The sequence below is a fragment of the Cladophialophora carrionii genome (assembly GCF_000365165.1).
Source record: "Cladophialophora carrionii CBS 160.54 unplaced genomic scaffold supercont1.3, whole genome shotgun sequence".
NCBI lineage: Eukaryota > Fungi > Ascomycota > Eurotiomycetes > Chaetothyriales > Herpotrichiellaceae > Cladophialophora > Cladophialophora carrionii.
Window position 1 is genome coordinate 907,131 of NW_008481828.1, and position 20,359 is coordinate 927,489.

Below are 20,359 nucleotides of genomic sequence, written 5' to 3' on the forward strand. Positions count from 1 at the left end.
TGGAGTACGAAAGGACAGGAGGATGGACCAGTCTCAATTCTGTTGTTTCGAGACACCTCATCTTTTTCGTCTACTCCATACACAGGATGTCCAGCCTGTTGATGTGTCGGAGTTGCCGACTCAGCCCAATGTCTCTTGCCCTTCGCTTTTCGCTTTGCATCGAAACAGGTACTGGCCCATGGGCCAAGCGTGGTAGTGCAGTTCTACGATTTGCTGGGGCACTCTATGATTGCACAGTCTCGAAGTCAGTGTTTATGCGGACGCGGCATAGAGTACTGCAGCTAGCTGGCTTGCCTGATCCGTATCTTGTGCAGAGTTCCGCTTACCAAAGACCCTCGACTTCTGAGACCCCATCAACGACCTCGATATCGTTGAGTGGCGAACAATGGGAATCTTCAGTGGCACTGTATCCTCGTGCAAATGCCACAGGACAGCGTCAACAGGAGAGGGCAGCTTGAAGCACGCACTTAGGCGCTTTAGGGACCAAGTGGCTCCCTTAAACTTTCTCGTCGGAGCATCTCAGGCCCCACAATCGTTCGTTCTCGGCCAACTTGATGCAGCTTGGCCCAAAATGCTGTCTGCCCTCGGCCAGCAGCATCCCAAAGAGAGTCTGTGGCTCTCCAATGGACCACCTTGGGCACAGGATCTATCGAATGAATTTCCCCCTGTTTGGCCGTTGGCACCATCTTCTCGCTTGAAGCAGTTCAGCATCTACTACGGAGTATGTACGTACACAGTCCCCGATAGTGACTCGCCTCCTCCCCTGGAGCAGAGTAGCAGTCGTGATGAACTTGGTTGTCGCACCCCAGAAGCCGAGTCCGAGCTAGTTCACGTCGGCCCCCTGTAATCCTCGACGAAGATTGACACGCTGCTTCGTAGTGGTGGCACGTTGACTACCACCGTGAACGTCTCTACGGCTCTCAGCTTTGTCCCTCTGAAAGACTGGTGTTGAAGGTGGCGATCGCCCGAACTCAGACTGTCGGCCGCTCGTGACAACAGCAAGAAGCAGGGCCCTTTGCTGATCCCGATATCTGATCTTAGACCAGAGATACTAGTGCCCACCGCCGGCTGATGTCCCGAAAAAGAGCACCGGATGAAATGATGTGTCACTCCCTGTTAGAGCGAAGTTAGTCACCACTACCGCCAGCCACAGACGCAAGCATCCTCGAAGTCTCAAACAATTGCTCGAACATGGTGGTCTCAGCAGCAAATCCCCTGAGATTTGCATGGCCTCCTTCAGCTTGACAATGTGGCCAGTCGTGCCAGCGTTTTCACACTTCGTGCACGGCGGTTCTGGTACTTCCGGGGTTGGATCGGGCCTCCTCTGGATCAACCCATCATCCGAGACCCCTTGTCCAAGAGCCAGCACTAAGCATGCAGCAGGATGCATCTGGAAAGATGTGCAGGTAGCTCGGAAACTGCTTTTGTGACCTGTCACATTCTCCCCCAGAAAAGTCTAAGCAGTTGTGATGATCAAGGCTATGGTCAATCCCTGCAAAATCCGGCTTGGTACGTGCGCGCCGTTTTCCTCAATCGAACTGAATAATCTCCATCCAGGAGGCACTGCACCTCCTCTGAGTCTCAAACGGCGTAGAGAACAGGATCCCTTGACTCTGTGCCGAGATTTTCGGCTTCGGAGAGTGCTAGCCTGTTTTCTAGCGAGCGAGGCCATGCAGAACTGCCGCTCGTGGGCGGTCCAGGGACACGACGATACCGCGCCAGCTGCAGTCATTGGTCCCGGAGCTCGCATGCTGCAGAGCTACTGATGCCGCCGCCGGGACTCGAGGCGAATCTAACTCGTCAAGCGCGAGGGCTTCAAGCCCGGGGAAGCCCCTCCGAACACTTTCCCATCTGCAACCAGCTCGGCACCGCCTGAGGAGAGCGCAGTTCTGATCATGGAGAGATACGCAAGCTTGTGCCCTTTCGGTGCTCAAGTGAACAGATCGCTGTCCGCGATACCTTTCTGAGGTGCCAGACCCATTGACCAAACACTGCGCAAGTACGAAAGCCACCCACAATCAATCATTCAAGTCGGCTGATCCTCAGCTGCACAATTATGTCCTATCGAGCGCTCAGTCCGCTTGGCACTTCGGCACAGTGATGCCATCGACCGATCTTGCGCGGAGTCCGGGAGTTGAAGACCACACGAGCTGAAACGCGGGAGTCACCTCCGAAAACAATACAGACAGGCATCCTCTAAAGGCCAACCTCCAGAACTGTTTAGTCTGATCGCCGAAACCTGGCTCTGTCTATCTGTCTCCTCCTCAGGCAGGTCCTACTTTTCCTGAAGGAGGGAGTGACGGGGCTGCGGCTCCTCACGTTGTTCTTTCTCGTGTCGCGGTTCTCAGATCCTGCCAGAACGGATGAAGGGCAGGGGAACTCGCACAGGCTGGAGTGATGTCCCGTGTATTAGCCGACGTAGACACTCGTGATTGCAAGCATGTCGAGCTGAGAAGGACATGGAAGTTGCTGCACGAAGCCCCTTGACGCTGCTCACGGGTGGTTCACTTCTGTGGGTCGGTGCCTGCCGATACCAATCGCCTGTCATCAAAATGTGTGAAAGCAACAGCATCCTATTTTGAATCCAGAGAGGCAAGTTCCGCCAGGCCACCGAAGTGCCTGCGAGGCTTGGATTTCGAGCCACGCCAGGGAAGCTGGTGCCGCGACGACCTCGTATTCCCCGGTCACAGCAGGCCACTAGGCGTCTCAAGGGCGGTAGTCGTGCCGGTCCAGCCGCAGGACCCCCTCCAGGGACAGTGCCGATCCCCGGCCTGGCATCCCCTAGCTCAAACATTTGCCGTGGACTGATAGATTCTGGAATAGCTTCAAGCCGAGCGTCACCCCCTCATTTGACAGCAAGCTCTCCTTGGACAGCAGTTCGCTCGTAAAAGTCAATCCAACCACAGGGGGAACACTCTCCACTTGACGCGGATGCCATGTGGCTTTGGCAGCATGCCAGACTTTTTGACGTTTGCAACTCAAACACGATTGCGATTGTCTTATGACTCCTGTTTAAGCTACAGGGACGGGTCGTCCGCTTGGAATGATGGGTATTTCCGAGGAATTTGCTGAGGCTCGATTCCCATCGGCATGACTACTACCGACGGTCACACACGAGCGCTCGCATACCTGAGTGGTGGACGGTCGCGGTTGGCGGGTGAAGAGACTCCTAGTCCCAGCCATCAAGGTTGGGCGAGTGCTGTGTCTTGGCTTGGATTGGATGGCTCGTTTACCCAGCCGTGAAGCGGGATGCTGGTGTTGCAGGACCACTACTCCGGACGGGCTGGACACGCCCAAGCACAGTGCCCACCTGTATTGTGGTTGAATAAATTACGCAATCATGGTTCAAGATGAGGGCTAGATGAGGGCACTCAGAGGGTGTACGAGAGTCAGATGACCAACGCGTCCCGCCCTGCCAGAACCCAGTACTGGGTATATCTGAGATTCTCCCTGATGCGCTCTCTGCGGAGGATCTTCGACCACACTCCGCGGTCGAGAGCTATTTAGGGGGCACTTCACACAGCCAAGTTGAACACGTAGTGTGTGTTTTCCAAAGTCTCGGCATCACCATGCTAAAGACTCTGGTGACGGCAAATCTCGATTTATTTCCTCGCTGCTCGACATCAGTGGTTGCTGGCCACAGCGGTAATGGGAGCGGACACTGCGCCGCCGAAGCTGCTCAGTCTCGATGATTCGTGCACATCCTGTGGCTACGCACTATCTAGATCCTGAGAGCCAGGCTTCGACTTCCGATTTGCTTCGTGTTTGCTTGATGCAGCCATGGTGGCGCGTTGGCGACCCCTGCTGCAGTAACTCGTCCTTGCTCTGGCCAGCTCGGCCTTGGGTTCGTTATTCCGGGAGATGACCAACCGGCCTTCATCCTGTTGCTCTGCTTCTTTGTACCTCCCGAGCCAAACCGGCAGAAAGGGGTATTCCAATCAATATCATAGTCATCATCTATTGCTTGCGCACGCACAGCACACTGCGGTCACACTCCAACAGGGAGTCCTATTCAGCTGGCGGCGGCAGGCAGTGGTGATCTGGACGTATTGTTTCGAATGCCCATTAGCTGCGCACCATTGCCCAGAGCAACGATCCTCGCCTGCTCTTTTGGTTCCGTAGCTACACACAACACGATGTGCTGGCGGTGTCTGCGCGCGAAACCGTCGCAGGTCACCGTTGCTCAGGTGTGCGCCCTCAAGCCTGCAGAGTCCAGACCGTGGTTTTGTGAGGGTGTTTAGCTTGCAGTCCGGCCGTCTCGTTCTTCCCGCGCGAGCATCGGGTGATTCCCCAACACGCCATTTCTGCGTGCACAGTCCACAGTAGTGCCAACAATTTCTGGCTCAACCACGGAACTCGCCCTCCGGGGCAAGCCTAGGGGCCTCTAGGGGCGTCTTGTCTCTCCCAAGAAATTTTTCGGGCTTCAGCGTCACCCTGGGCTCAAGGCTCTGCAGCTCCCATGCATGACTTCCTCTTCGCCGCCTTTGTGGCACCTGCGTTGGTACCTGTCATCACTCCACCTTTTCCATCCTTGTCACTGCACACTCCGTCTTGTCTCTTACCCTTGCACCGTCTCCACCGAAGCGCGAACCTTGCTCGTATTCCCTGCGGTGCGATGGTTCCACCTGCGTCCAGGATGCGCCCCAGCATTCCCACCACGCCGTCCACGATCCTTGCTTCTTAGCGCTCGGTGATCCTGGCAAGCGATCAGCAAGGGTCAAGATGGCATGCGTGCGGTCACTTTGGGCTGGCTCCGGGCTACGCAGTCATATGCGAACCCACGAGGCCGCCAACCCCATTGAGTCGGACCATCCAAGCCAGGCGCCATGCCATTCAATCACCTCAACAATTGGTCTTGAACGCCAGGACGGGCCCTCCCACATGACTGTTGACGCAAAAGACATCTTCGCACGGCCCGCCTTGAATCTCATCTGATCTTACATCGTTCTCCGACTGAATTCATTTAGATACCACAAACCCCTCACCCGCGCTTACCTCGCATGCCACGGGCTTACGCTGGATTGAGCCTTCAGTCATTCATTCTCCACTTCTCTCTACCTGATCCTGCCCGAGGCCATGTCCTGAGGCATAGGAAGGGAAACGTTGCACCGTCCAGGCTTGCACATAACAGCAACACCACATCAACAGATCCGACTCACTACTGGCTGGGAATCTTTCACGAATCCATTGGAGAACGGGGGAAACACTGCGGTGAACTCTGGTCGGCTTGAACTCTGCCAAACCAAGGGTCTATATGCCCAAGTACAGCGAACGTTACATGACCGAGGATTCAGGGTAACCCTGGATGTAAAGTCAAGGCTTCAACACCTCGACCTTTCGACTGCAGTGTGACACTGACGGTCTTCAAGCGGTTCTCATGCCATGCAGCCGAGCCCGAAACTTCATTTGTGCGGAGTTTTGAAGAACCACGACAACGAGGCAGCTGCGAGGAGCAACCGTTGGCCGCGTGACGAACACCTGCTACGCGGTCAAGCGTCGTCGTAACGGGCCATTTGGACCTCGACTTCTGACGCCCACGTCGGACCACGTTCTACGACATTCAATCAGCGAGAGAGTTGCTTGGTAACACCTTACCCGACGCCGTCCTGGACGCCGTGGAAAGTGTGTCAATGGCAACAGGCGTCGTGCTGCCTCGAGAACCCCGAGTCGACGCGTGGCACGATACCGAGCACAAACTAGGCCTTTGTCCCACTTTGAACGAATCCTCACGCCTATTTTCTGGCTCAATGGCTCGGCCGCCACCAGGCGCCGAGCCAACAGAGGATACGTTCTCACGCAGACAGAGTTTACCGCCTCTCAGTCAATTTCTGTCCGATGCTGGACATCCAGACATATTTCCACAGACCAGGTCTCAACAGACTCGACCGGAACCATCATTGGCCAGCCACGCGTCACTCAATAACTATGACGCGCCGAACAACTCCTTCAGACCCTCCGACAGACATCGGGGACCACCTACTGATCCATTGCTGCCACCGCGAAATGGCCACCACGAGGCGCACAATGGACACACCTGGTGCTACCCGTCCACGAGTCCGCTGGGGACTCACTCAGCTGCGCCTGGAACCATGACAACAGCTCAATCGCCCGATCGCATACCGAGGCCTGTGGTCGTACGGGAAGAAATCGTTCCCGGCAGAGGCGTCTGCTACGTCTATGACGACGGTACAAGACTACAGAAGTCCAGCAATACCGACGCCGTCAACCCAAAATGGGGCACAACTAAAGCTGGCAAACCGAGAAAACGCCTTGGGCAAGCCTGCAATACCTGTCGCGAGAAGAAAATCAAGTGTGATCCCAGTACCCCCAAGTGCATCCAGTGCCAGAAGTTTAGCCGGGAATGCAAATTCGACACAGGGTACACTCCTCTCCCCCGTCCTCATAGAATGAAGCTGACTTGTCTTAAGCCCACGGCCCACACCAAGACCCTCCGACCAACTACCATCGATGCCCACAACCTCGCCGTTGATGGCCAATGCTTATATTCAGAACGAGTCCTCCTCTCGTCGAGGTTCGACAGCTTCCGCAGACCCATTACTTCAGGACCATCCTTCCTGTCGAGCAGCACCGAGATCCTCAATACAGATCGAAAGCCTGCTGTCTCCGGCTTCGCGCGACGACGATAGTCGTGACGAAAGCCCCGACAATCGACCACCAGCGAAGAAGCTTCGGATGTCATTGTCCCCTCACCCTGCGTCCGATGGTTGGCCGGCGGAGAGTGTAGGGTCCGAGTCTTGGAGTGGCTCTGTCGAATCGCCGTCAACCATCCCTAAGTTCAGTTGGGCAGCTGATCCTTACGAGGTTGACCGCGAGATGACTCTTTACTACGCGAACAAGTACTTCAATCACGTCGATGGTGCGACAACGTGCATCCTGCCAAGGAAAGGGTTCTTGCGATGGGTCAAAGAGTGCACAACGAAGACATCGATGGAAAAGATGCTGCTCTACGCGGTGCTGGCCATGGGAACCGTCTTCTCACACCATGCTGGGACCACACACCACCAGGATCTATTCATCGACATTGTGAACAATGCCGTCCTGGAGACTGGAAATACCTTCACCCTGCAACTGGTGCAAACAAAGCTGATATTGGGTCTCTTCGCCTTCTCCCAAGGCCAGAATAACCGTGCATGGGACTTCTGCGGCTCGGCGCTGCGAATTGCTTTGGGCCTTCAGTATCACACCGAAGAAGGTGTGGCTTCCGTCGACGCGAAGACGGGTTTGGAATTTGGCTTGAATTATGCCACGCTGATGGAGTGTAGGCGCAGAGCATTCTGGGCAGCATACATCATGGACTGTTTCAACGCTTGCTGCTCCATGCCTATCACGTCGGTCAGTCGGGCTGAATGTCATCTACGCCTGCCATGCTCACAACCAGCCTATCAAAGGGGTGAGATCCCAACGACGCCTTTCAGTCTTTCCACCGAGCCAGATGAGCATTCGGCGAGCGGCGACAACATCGCCCAAGTCGGGGTGCTTGGGTATCTCGTAGAGGTTGCCACCATCTTCAAAGAGGTAATGCGTAGGATCTCCAAGAACAAACCAGAGGCGTCCGAGGGAGATCGGCTGTCCATGGAAGCATTTCAGAAGGACGCATTGCGGCGACTCGATGCATGGGATCCTTGGATGAGGAAGCACTTGCATCAGGTCCGAGATGGTAGAGAGCCCGTCAATGGCTTACACATCCTCTATCACTACACTGCAATGCTACTGCACCGCCACATGCGCTACTCGGAAGCCAGCAAAGTACAGATTGTTGAAAACGTGCGGGGCGCGTTTAAGCATGCTCGACTGATGATGGTAATGGTGCAGGAGTTGAGCAATCACGAAGAGAAGGAGACTCCGTCGTTCCGATTCGCAACGCTGAGTCCTTTTAGCGGCTATGCCATTACGGCAGCACTGGACGTCATCACTGCGGCCGGCACCATGGCGGACCTGATGGATCAGAAGAGCCGAATCATGTCCTTGCTATCAAGTGGAATCGAGGCTCTGGAGGGCTTGGCGGACTTTTGGGAGAGCGCTCGTCGACAGCGGGAAATGATCAAGAAGAGATTCGGGGTTCTCTTGGTCGCAACGAATAAGGCTTGCGACTTCAATGGAGCATTCTACTTCGGGGAGTCAATGCAAAGTCCATTCGACCTGGACCAAGACATTGTCTACGGGCTGCCACGCCCACAATATCTTGAGGCATTGGGATGGGATGATAGGATTCATCGCGACGAGGACTTTCACCAGCTTGACAAGCCGGCGGAGACGACGACGAGCAGGTGCTCATGACGGCCGCAGATATCATGGGTAATGAAAAACGAACAAACGAGATTTATGAAGAGCGAGCACAGGCACAGGCACGGGCAGAGTAATGATCATTGTACAGGCAGGACGGAAGGCCCACAGAAACATTCAGATGCAGGGGGAAGACTTCAATCTGACTTTATACCCACCGAGAGATTTGACGGTCAACAGTACAAAAGCTGGGCGGTATCGAGCACGTTACACGAGTCCTGTCAAGGTGCGGGTGGGCCGGTCTATATAACCTTACAAGAGCGGAACCTAATCTTATTTTCTCATCTCTCCCATTTTGACCTTCTGAGAGGCAGGCAATCGAGATTGCGGGAGCGTCAAACGTGTAAGATAGTGCAGAGTCCGCAGCTTGGACAGCATGGAGCGAAAGCTCAGCCTCGGGTCTTTCGGTTTTGTCGAGGTTGCAAGGCCTGCAATACGGGGGAAGAGCCGCCTAGCCACTGACGTCATCGCACACCAGCCACGACTGCCTAGGCCATGCTTCGAGTCCTGTATGACCTAGAGGTCTAGGGATACCCAATACTATTGAGACCCTTAACTGTTACCCTCTGCCTATCGCCTTAGGCCGTCCCTAACAGTAAGACTATGAAATGACCGTGTATATATATTCACGAGTGCTCAGCGTGATCAGCGGTGCTCAGCGATGCTCAGTATTGAGCACACTGATCACCACTGAGCGCAACTGAGCACCTTTCCACGTGATTCTTCAGCCTTGCCGACGAGGCTGTTTCTTTGGCTAAGTTGCCATGTGGTCATGTGGTATATGACGGCCGCAGGTCGGGTCGTAACACTAGGTAAATGTTGTTTCAAAACATAGTACCGGCCGTAGTTCTCCTCAAAACGGCTCTCTGCCGATATTCAGCAAGCGTGTGCATATAGAAAAAGCTCGGTTTTAGTCCGTATACTTTTTCAAAAAGGCCAGCACCTTTTCGGGGTGGCGGCCGAACCAGTTGTAGCCGTCTTCGAAGCGTTTTGTCGTGCCTTCAATCCAGTACAGTTCCTTGTCGCGGCTGGCCAGAGCGTCGAAAGTGCTCTGGGCGTCGGACGGGTTCTCGATGATGGCGTCGTCGTGGACCTGCCACATGAGAATGGGGAGTTTAACATTAGGCGCCCACAGCTTGCCGGACATGTCGGCGGCGGGGAAGCCTCCCAGCTTGAGGAGTTCCAAATCGATGAGTTCCTGGTACTGGCTAATACCCTGGGCGCCGGACAGCTTAGAAAACACTGCCGACATGTTGGGAACGAGGGGGCTACACATGCAGCGAATATCGTCAAAAAGCTCGGGCCGCTTGGTAATGGCCGCATATTGAGAGACACCACCCAGGCACTGACTGAACAAGGCCTTTTTCATGCGGCCGAGGCGAGGGTGTATGTCGACAAAGCGCTTTACGCCGACGCAGTCGCGCCACTCCCACTGACCGATACCGGACACTCCACCGTTGGCCGCGCCGCTCTGACCGTGATTGCGAAAGTCGTACGTCAAGACATTGTAGCCTGCGTCGGTCAGGTGTTTGTACTGGACGACAAAGTCAATCTCGACGGGCTCGATAAACTCGCTCCACGGCGGGCCCATGTGACCTGGATAGCCGGCCCGGCACATGGGCAACGCGTGGTTGAAAATGACCAGCCGGTCACTCTCGCCGCCACGAGCAGGGATATACCACGCCTCGAGGGGTGTCCCATCATCCGACTGAATGGAAAGGTCATACCACCCCTCCATGCCGTACTCGTCCGGGTTCTTAAAGATGAAGCTGCGTGGCATCTTGACCATGCCTGCCAGCGCCTTGACCTTGGCGTGATCTTCGGCCGAAATGGCCTTTTCCTGCGCCTGCGCCGTTTGCATTCGTTCTTTCGAAATCCCTGTCATGCTTTTGCTGGTGTGGTGAATTTGGTGTCCACTGAAGGTTGGCTCGCTCGTTGGGAGGGGTAGAAGTTGAAATAGAAAAGCTATCGACGAGGGAACAGAGGTATCCTCATCATGAATTAACACTCGCACTTCGGACTAGCACTTCGGTCTAGTACTCCGGATTAGCACGTCGGGTTAGCACGTCGGATCAGCATGTCGGATTAGCACGTCGGATAAGCATGTTCAGATCAGACTAATGATTGGCTACTTCAGCTGGTGATTGGAGAGGTCGTGATGGGGATACTCCCGGTAGTTCCCGGATCACCCCAGACGATAAGACTCTCAGATCGCTTGACGTGACGATTGTCCACGACGTCATAGCAGAGTGACAAATCCAGCCGCCGAGTAGCAGAATTATGACTGGTGCTTGATAGTAAGGTATAAATTTGTCGGCCTGAGACTTGCGGGTAAGTCTATACGACTTGGTCATATCCGTCATGACAGCCAAAAGGGTGAAATAGCCTCCCACTGAAATCTCTGATTAACAAGTTGTCGTGAGCGCGCTGAGCTTGATGAGTCAGCAGGAACTGATTCGCGGAGAGCTTTCCAGACATCGCGAATATCAAAAATCTCGAAGTGAGGAAGATAGCGTGCTGTTCACTTTCACAGAAGGACTTTCGTCGTTGCCTGGACCATAACCAGTGATGTCACTGTCATTTTTTGATCCCTTAGGCCTTCAGACTAGGCCGAGGCAGACGACAGTGCAGGACGGGATACAGGAAATAGACAGTATAGATGGCTACCAGCAAGCGAGCAGAGGGTCTTGTATGCCATCGCTGATGTTAATCAACTGAACTTTGGATTCAGTGTCATTGACCGTTCCTAGCTAGCAAACGAATATCATCAAATCTTCCGTGATTCGAGGATCATTTAGGTGCTTGATTCACTAAATTGAATCTGATTCCAAACAGTATTGTACTCCATGGAGGCTGCCTCAACTGTCGGGCCAACCTTTAGAGCTTCCGTCGGATCTGTATTCGTCACGTCAGGTACCTCATTTATCATGCTCAGCCAGTACGTCTCGTCAAAGTCAGTGGTTGATGGCTCAAGATGTGGAGATGGCTGAGCGGCAGTCGTAGGTATGGTTCTTGCATCCACACTCGTGTCAAATGTCCAACCACTTTCCGAAGAATTGAGTTCTCTTGATATTGGACGACTCGATGCGGAGTAACCGGTAGATAAAGATGTTGGAGCACCCCATACTGGCTCTTGCTGATTATGTTCTTGCGATTGTGGAAGCGGCAGATGTGATTGCTGTTCTGACAAGCTATCGCTCATCACATCAACTCCAGAATCTAGTGCGAAATTTCCAGGCTCGGTGGCTACGGCCTTTGGAAGATACCATGTAGCAGTACTGCGCTCCAAGCGCATCTGTAGGACATTGTAACACTGGCTGAGAATGGTGAGACCAGAGCGTGCGATTGGGCTGTATGAATGCATCGCACTCAATCTGTTCATAGCTTGATGCAGGATAGAATCAATCTTCGCCATAACTGCGCTGTCCATTTGTGGTAAATACCTAGCCGTTACAACCGAAAGCAGTAGTGATGCGTCGATGGTGTAGAAGGAAAGGCCAAAGAATTTGTACTGGTGTGGTCTGGCCATTATAAATGATCGATGTTGTGAGTCTAATATCACGATCGAAGCTTGTAATGCGGCGCGCCGACTCTCGGCCCGGTGCTTTATGTGAGGACGGTGCAATGCCACTAGCATTAGATTGGCCTTTGTGAGAATATCCTCTCTCTGATAACGTAAGTATGGGTATTGATCATCCCATGACAAGTCAGGGTTCTCGTGTCGAAGTGTAAGTGGCAGCCTTCCCATGATGAGGTGCACCTGGTCATGAAGCTGCTGAACCACGGAGTAATCTGTTGACCAAGGTCTATCGGCTTTCTGCTCTTTCGCAGCATGCCACACATTCGAGAGTCGGTACAGGAATAGGTTGCTGGAGACAGTGTTGGGCCTGTCCCGTCCCCCAATAACTTCTTGAGAGCCTGGGACACAGCTGGAGGGGTCTGGCGGGATGTTGCACTCATTTGGTTCCTCCACATCGCAATCATCAGGATGGATAGCCCTTGGGCGACCAAGAATCATTGCAGTCAAACTGTCTTCATTAGAACGCCGGCAACAGCATGTTAACGACGAAGAAACTCACGTGTCCCATGTACACAAGTTCATCCATAGCCGCCGTTTATACTCTTCATACCACATGCGGCTAAGGTTTGCCCCAGGACTGCTCGAAGCATGTTTGTAGGGTTCCTCGTGACGATGAAGCTCGAGCTCTTGTGCGGATCTGGAAGTCATCAGCTTTATCAGTTTGCGGACATAGGGGTCAATCTTGAGCAGCTCGACCGGATTGCACTCCCAATGCTATGCCAAGCTTCTACTCCTTTTCCAATATTCTTCAACCAAGATGCCCTCAGAAAATCCGCTTGAACCACTGTGAGAGCCGCATGTGGTCTCTGGCCACGCGTCATCAGCTCCACACCCGTATCGCTGTATTTATGGCACAAAGCCATATCAGCCTGCGATAAGTATTCCCAGACAGGTGATTTGAGTGGTAGAAACTGTATCGCAAGGCCTAAAACCTGAAACAATAGTGCGGGAAAGTAGTAAAGCTCTCTGCCGAGTTCTTCATGGCTGAGGTGCGACAAGGTCTTGACATTGGTTCCGTACCAACAGTTAAGTAAGGAGTCAAAGTATTGTTTTTCGATGATGAAGTACTGCCAGTTGACATCGTTGAAGAAAACCTCCACTAGCTTGTGTATGGCCATCTTGGACGGAAGTCGGACATTGGCCACAATTGACCTGGATGCTTCAGTCTGGGCAACTGGATCATGGTCAGCAGTCGAAACAGCGTGCACCCCATGTTCTTTCCGGAAAAGCTGTTTTCATCAGTCAATAACAAACTGAGAAGGTTTTTTGCTTCGATAGGTACTACACCTGCCTGTTTAAAGTCCGCCAAGGCATTACTTCCAGCAGTAGACGAGTAGCCCATATCGATCGCCGGTGACTTTACTGCTGCGTTGAAATCAGGCGATCCATCTGGTGGTGGTGGTGCTGCTGGTGCTTGTACGTTGCGGGTGTCGATTGCCTCTCCTGTGATGCTTGATCTATGAGAAGGTCTAAATTACCGTATGGTTAGCCCTTCATCCATGTTTCAGGCGAAGAACGAGCAATCATCTCCGCGCCCACCACCCACTTTCTTAGGTTGCTGTAATGGCATTTGTCAGTAACGTTCCGACCGACGCAATTACCGCAGGGCCGTTTCCGATCGCACTATAGCAGTGTCAGGTGCTAGAAATTGTTGGCATATTTTAAGTTTGACAAACCTTCTGTTTTCGCCGGCAGCACTCGATGCACGCATTAATAGCCTTTTTCTCCTTCGAAAATTGAGGCGAGTCAGAGATTTTTAATGATGGCATGTCTTGACTCGTTCAGGCAGTGGCTGGTTCAATGAGAAAGTAGGATCAATGAGAACCTCGAGATCTCTCGAAGATCGATGATGGAACCAGCAAAGCAGGTCTCATTACGGAAAGACACCCTGCCGAATTTCGAGCTTGGCGAGCACGTGAACGGATTGCCGTTCGATTGGTGGCTTGGCAAGCGTCAGACTGCGGCTCAACGATCAGCACGTGGCGCACGTGCTCGTACTGGCCGACCGAAAGTCCGCTGGAAGTCCTCCGAGCGTTGACCGGCAGTCACAGTCTCTGTCACGACCTTCAACACCATCCTTTCTTTTCTTGGTTCAGTCTCTGTGTTGCTCTATTTTCGGAGCTTGCTTGCTGCTGTGTCCCTCCGTCTCCGGGACACAGGCCTCATGCAAAGTTCTTTTCAGCAAAGCAATGGCCGTCGTGGCGACGCGACGCGCCTTGCCCTTGTTCGACCGGTGTGGAAACACTTGTGAGAATCTAGCTTGACAGGCCCGCAGAGCCTCATCCCGGAGTCTTCGACGCAAATGAACGGCCCACTCGAGCAATGGTGGGTCTTGCCGCTAGGAACACGAAAGGTACCTACGCGTAGCTCACTGCCTGCCTGCCTGAAGCTGCAGTTGCTGCGTTGCACATGGTCGCGGTTCACTGCAGCCTGCCGAGTTGAGTAACGCGTCGAGGAGCTGAACGGGCCTAGACGCAGCGACTTCTCTAAACAAGAATGGCATGTCCGGGTTTGCTGCCTGGCGCCCTATTTCTGGGAGCCGCATGTGGAGGCACGTCGCAGGCATAAGAACACCATGGGTGCCTGCCACGAGGCCGGCGCTGGTGTTATATGAGGACCTGCGTTACACCTACTTCCCTACTTCTCGATTACTCCGTCAGAGATGTCTTCCCTCCATGATTTCGCCCAGAGCCATATGGCCTTTTCCAACCAGTCCTTGTTCAACGCCACTTCGGGGCCCCTCCGCCTGCCTCTCACAGTCCTTGAAACAGTCTTACCGGGCACCTCCTTGCTCGCCGGCTTTCTCCTTGGATTCGGCGTGGATGCCTCCTTGTTGATCTCTTGGATAGCCGTCATTACCGCTGCATGGGCAACCATGCGGTTTGGCCTGGTGGCCTTCATCGACTCTCTCTTGAAGGCATTCACCTCGTGCGTGGTTGTGGAAGAATACGACCCCATCTACAGCCATGTTCTCAGCTGGGCCAGCGCCCAAAAGAGTCTACAGAATATACGATCGCTGCGAACACAAACCGCGGGGCAATACTACGACGCGTTTGCCGACGGCGCTGACGAGGATGACAATCATCAGCTGCAGCTTCGAGAGACCATGTCAGAGGATCTGATCTTCAACTTCAACAGTTGGGCTGCCCGTGCGCCGCCGCAATATCGACCTCACTCATCCTCGGGTTGGTTCCTGCATGACTACCGCTTGTTCCGGGTGTCCAGGACTCGTGACCGTGTGGCTAGCGAGATTGGTTTTGTATATGAGAAAGAGCGGTTGGATATTTTAGTTCTCTGGCTGTCCCCGAAGCCCATCAAAAAGTTGATTGAAGAAGCACGAGAGTTTGTCCTTGCTCGTCGAACATCTACGACCACGATCAAACGTCCTACACCAAAATCACAGCGGAATTCTCGTCACCAGGCCTGGACGACAATGGCAAGCAGACCTAGTAGATCTATGGCGACAGTTGTGCTGGACAACTATCAGAAGGCCCACATTCTGAAAGATTTCAACGAATTTCTCCATCCGCGGACTGCACGATGGTATAGCAATCGAGGTATACCGTACAGGCGAGGCTATCTATTCCATGGGTATGCGATTGTGTCTCTACTACCTTTCTTGAGACACATGCTGATTCAGACGCAGGCCCCCTGGGACCGGCAAGACATCACTCTCTTTTGCACTGGCAGGGGTATTCGGACTCGATATCTACTCATTTGCGCTGTCCGAGGCGACGCTCACGGAAGAAGATCTAGTCTTACTGTTTAATAGCTTGCCAAAACGATGCATCCTCCTCCTTGAAGATGTCGATACGGCTGGCCTAGGACGGGCACCAAGTACCAAGCGCGAGAGCAAGCACACGTCCATGAACTCGTCCGCAACCACCAAAGACGAACAGAACAAACGAGGTTCGCTCTTGCACCAGGATGAAGAGGAGGAGGAGATTCAAAGCTCCGCTACACCTACAGCCTCAACACCGAGTCTGCCTGGTGCAGTCGCAAAAGAACCAACCTTCAAGAACACAGTCACCCTTTCAGGCCTGCTGAACGCTATAGATGGCGTCGCATCTCAAGAGGGCAGGGTGCTTATCATGGTAAGTCTATTATTGCCCTTAAGCGGTGTGTCGCTTGAAGAACTCGGCGAAAGGCGTTCGGTCGCCGAAGGCACAAGCTAACAAGTTGAGGCAGACCACAAACCATCCGGAGAGGCTGGACCCGGCACTGGTTCGGCCAGGCCGGGTAGACTTGTCCATCAAGTTTGATCTGGCGAATCGACAACAGGTCAAGGACCTTTTCATGCGCATGTACTGTGCCGATACGCTTGAGATGACAAGGCAACCTACCAAGATTAGCCACATATTACCGAACAAAGTCGTACCTGGAGATGAGGATGGTCAAGCATCCAGCATCGGCACCGATGGTGGTAAGGAACATCGTGTGCACTACGACAAGGAAAGTGGCTCTGCTCCCCCACTCATCTCCCAGCTTGCTGAAGAGTTCGCAAATGCTCTTCCCGATCGAACCTTTTCGCCCGCAGAGATTCAGGGCTTTCTCCTTGTGCGGAAGGGAGACCCTTCGCAAGCGCTGTCGGATGTCACTGCGTGGCGCCACGACCAACTGCAGAAGAAGCTCAGGCAGACAACCGAGGGCATTGATGATTGTAAGGTCCAACCACACGGGTTGAAGGTCAATGCGGAGAGTAGACCTTCGGCCTCGGCTTGGGAAACTAACATTGGCCCGGGGAAAGTGGCGGAGAGTCCAGCTGTGGCTCACGTCAACGGCGCTTCACCTGCGTCTGGCGACGCTTCTTTGAGAACGTTGACGCGGAAAGCTGATGTCACCAAGCTGCAGGAATCCTCCGAGCTGGGCAACGGCACACGTACACTACCTTCGGCCACGCAGGTAGCCAAGGCAACAACAAATGCTTCTGCCAATGATACCTCAGGACTCGGCACTCCGCCATCGACCGAATGCCGCAGTGACGCGACAACCATTTGTGAGACTTCAAGGGACCTTCACGCAAAGATTATATCCAACACAGGAGCACATCGACTCGAGACACATGAACCCACGTCTAGGCCCAAGCATGATTTGCAAGACTGTCCGGGCTCAGAAGTCGAGGCTGGCGAAATCGATGATGAGCATACGCTCAACGATGGAAGCACGCCCGGCAACGACATTGACTACGATGACCAAGGAATTAACGACGGTGACGATGACGATGACGATGACGACAACTACGACTACAACAATTCCGATAGCAGGCAAATCACCCAGGCATGGTTCATTCCCCACGGAGCCAGAGGCGGAAGTCCACGCACCGTCTTTGGCCCCTCGCGCAGAATGTAACAGTATTGTTCTCAGTCGGCTGAGACCACATTCGTCTGTACTAGGGAAAGCATACATACTCCGCACGCACATACGAGCGTACATACATGCATGGCAGGAAGGACGTACTTGGCTGGCTTGCAGCAAGCAAGCCGGAAAATACAAGCCGACAGACAGACAGGAGACAGAGGACGGGAGACGCGGAGCCGAACGGGCGAGGTAGGAAGAGGAGACGGAACCAAAAGGTTTCTATGTATGGGTACAAAAGAAGCGCGGATCTGTCTTCATGGCGGCGACTTTGTCACACCAGAAACAAGAAACAAGAAACCAGAAATATCGGTACAGATCAATCACAAGGTGAGTACACGTATGAGTATGAGGATGAATATGAGTACAAATATCCTACGGTCTACCCTTGAAATCGTCTATTGAAACATGATATATGGTCCCTCGCCCGTTTACTCGGCCAATATAGTCATACCACCAGCTACAGTACTGTTATTCATCAAGTGGATGCATTTGGAACGGGGTTAGTAAGGTCCCAGTTGTATGTGAAAGGGGGAGTGCCGCCACGTGCAACTTGGATTAGATTCAGGGTGTGTTCCATTTAGACGACTTCAAGGGTAGACCGTAGTAAGTACTTATAAAGTATGACTGTTATAGGATCTAGTGGGTACCAAAGGGTGTCACAGTCTAGCAGTTTGTGCAAAATACAATCACCTGTTACTACGATGATTGACAAGGATCAGCCAATGCCCGTCAGATCAGAAAACGACCATATAAATGGGCTGCCATGTGCTAGATACAGTTATTGAGAAAGGGCCAATTGAGCGACCCGTGGGTACGTACATATACATACATACATATATACATACATACATACATACATACATCCATACTGCAAGGAGGGAAATGACGTCCCAGAGAGGAGAGGGATAGAGAGAGTGTGTGTCTGTGCTTATTCTACTTTGATTCACGCGTTTGTGGGGCAATCCTCACCATGGCTTGCTGAGGACTGAGCACTGACTGACTATCTGACAGAAAGTACACGACACATCTAGCAGAGGACAAGAAGCAGAAACAGATCCCTCCTTCCGGCTCTGACTTTGTGACTGAAAGCCTGACCATTGAGATCTGCTCTCCCGGACCAATGTCGACTGAGAGTTCTGTCTAGCTTGATGATCTCGAGAGAAGAGGGGGGGAAAAAACGCCGCTCGTGAACATGACAATCATTTAGACCCAGACAAGTACAAACAGAAAGCCGAAAAAAGATATGGCTGAGTGATGCCACTGGGAAGTCATTCCCAGAACTTCGGACTAAGACTCAGCTGCTTGCAGTACGATGACAATGCATGACAGGGAGGCAGTCTCGTCCTGACAATGGACATGTGGTGCTTGCCAATACGGCCAAGTGACGAAGCACGTGGTCACCAGAGGTAGAGCCCATGAGACAGTGAGACATCTCGGAGTGGGACGGGAAGACGATCACAGGTCCTGCAGGGCAAACGCGGCCTCGTCTCCAACAGCTGAGCAGGGACTTCCGGGGAGATCGACTCTCTCATTCTCGTCCTTGGCGCTTGCACTCTCCCAAATCTCAATCTCGACGTCGCCGTCGGCGTCAGCCTGTGGGCGAGCATCGGAAGAGGTGGGAGAAAGGCCAGGCCCGTCAGTCTTGCCAACAACAACGTTGTGGTTGAAGTCTGTTGTGGCAGAGCTGAGGATCTCAGCAAGGCTGGGTGCATCTAGGTGCTCAATGACCTTTGAAGTTGGTAGCGATGAAGATATCGCGGCTGAAGCCTGAAATGTAAAGTCATGCTGCTGTGTTGAAGCATCGCCTTCGACGTCGGTTTCTGCTTCCTCGTCATCATGTACAAGGACGACGCTGGTCGCGTCAAGACCTTCAGGGAAGAATTGCGCAGGATTGAGGTCTCCAAGCGGGGTTCTAGCTTGGTCGTCTTCGTTCATTTTGATTTCCTTTTCCGTGACGGCAGCGGCAGCAGCCCGGGACCTGGTCACTGGTGCCGTAGGTAGCTCGTTAGGATCAATATTCTCCTTGCCTTTGTCTGCTGATGAGGAGTTCTTGTGCAGACTCTTGCTTTCATCGTCACTGATATCAAGTCCTGTGGTACTCTGGGTCATTGTCCACTCGTTCATGCGGTAGTCTTGTGTCTCCTCGGACTCTTCATAGATATCGAAGAACCATGATTTCGGCCTGCTCGTCTCAATTGTGCCATTTCGAGCGCGGCGAGAGGAGGGACGAGCCTTCTTCGTGCCATTCAAGGCTGCGGATAGTGACAATGAGGGTGATTGTGTGGGGGCAAATGCAGGTGGATTGAATCGTTTGCGCGACTGTAAATGGCCGGAACTTCGCTTACGGGTCGGTGAACGGCCTGCTGCAGGGGCTGAGGCAGGTGCAGCAGAGGGCTTGGCAGATGTGTTCAGACGTGGAGTCGACACAACAGTCGTGCCCAGACGAGGTCTGCTTGATTGAAAAGCACTGGGCGTCACATTCAAGGAATAATGGTGTGATTTGGAAGCGGAGGCGTCGTCCTCGAGGGCCGATCGCTTGCGCTTGCTCAGAGAGTCCAAAATATTCGGATCAATGTTCTCGCTATCAGAACCTCCTTCGACCTCGGGCGAGGGAGCTCGTCGCTTCAACGAAGTCGGTACGGAGCTGGGCGTGATAGCTGGAGGCCAAGTATTAGTCGATGTGTCTCTCCTCCGTACAATCGCGCAACAGGCCTGTTTCGAAGGAACGAGAACCACGTACCATTCTGACGGTTCTTCAAGCTCTGCAAGCTTCGAAGCTTCGAGTCATTCAGGATGCCAAAAGGTTGGCGAGCCGGAGTGGACAAGGGAGCCAACGTGGCCATCTCGATTGTTTCCTCGAGAGTAAGATTCCCGAATCGTCCTCAGTTGTTGTGCACCCCCCACCGAGTGGCGCAGGTGTTGGCTGACTGAGGTGAATGCCCGTACTGTGTATCGTAGGACGCGAGGCAAATGTCCAAGTCGATGTTCTCAGAACGGGAGCTTCGGAACTGTCAGCTCTATTGGTCCATCACCTATATCATGCATGCAAGTTCTGGCAGCGAGCTCTGAGAGGAAGAAGGGATGCTAGCAGCTGGGCGAGGGCAGAGAGTATATGGA

General features: G+C 53.3%; 4 protein-coding genes across 4 annotated transcripts; 2 read left to right on the forward strand and 2 right to left on the reverse strand.

Annotated features, from left to right (window-relative positions):
* Positions 1-6,089: 6,089 nt before the first annotated feature.
* On the forward strand, positions 6,090-8,298 carry G647_03712 (uncharacterized protein; the record flags this gene model as incomplete). The annotated part of the gene is made up of 2 exons (XM_008728057.1): positions 6,090-6,379; positions 6,429-8,298. 2 exons carry the CDS (start codon positions 6,090-6,092, stop codon positions 8,296-8,298), a joined length of 2,160 nt encoding a protein of 719 aa, XP_008726279.1.
* Positions 8,299-9,214: 916 nt separating this feature from the next.
* Positions 9,215-13,226, reverse strand: G647_03713 (uncharacterized protein; the record flags this gene model as incomplete). The annotated part of the gene is made up of 5 exons (XM_008728058.1): positions 9,215-10,182; positions 11,116-12,332; positions 12,384-12,521; positions 12,581-13,113; positions 13,167-13,226. 5 exons carry the CDS (start codon positions 13,224-13,226, stop codon positions 9,215-9,217), a joined length of 2,916 nt encoding a protein of 971 aa, XP_008726280.1.
* Positions 13,227-14,579: 1,353 nt separating this feature from the next.
* Positions 14,580-17,233, forward strand: G647_03714 (uncharacterized protein; the record flags this gene model as incomplete). Its single annotated transcript, XM_008728059.1, has 3 exons — positions 14,580-15,475; positions 15,531-15,978; positions 16,073-17,233. 3 exons carry the CDS (start codon positions 14,580-14,582, stop codon positions 17,231-17,233), a joined length of 2,505 nt encoding a protein of 834 aa, XP_008726281.1.
* Positions 17,234-18,697: 1,464 nt separating this feature from the next.
* G647_03715 (uncharacterized protein) lies at positions 18,698-20,085 on the reverse strand (the record flags this gene model as incomplete). The annotated part of the gene is made up of 2 exons (XM_008728060.1): positions 18,698-19,899; positions 19,983-20,085. 2 exons carry the CDS (start codon positions 20,083-20,085, stop codon positions 18,698-18,700), a joined length of 1,305 nt encoding a protein of 434 aa, XP_008726282.1.
* Between the last annotated feature and the right edge of the window lie 274 nt (positions 20,086-20,359).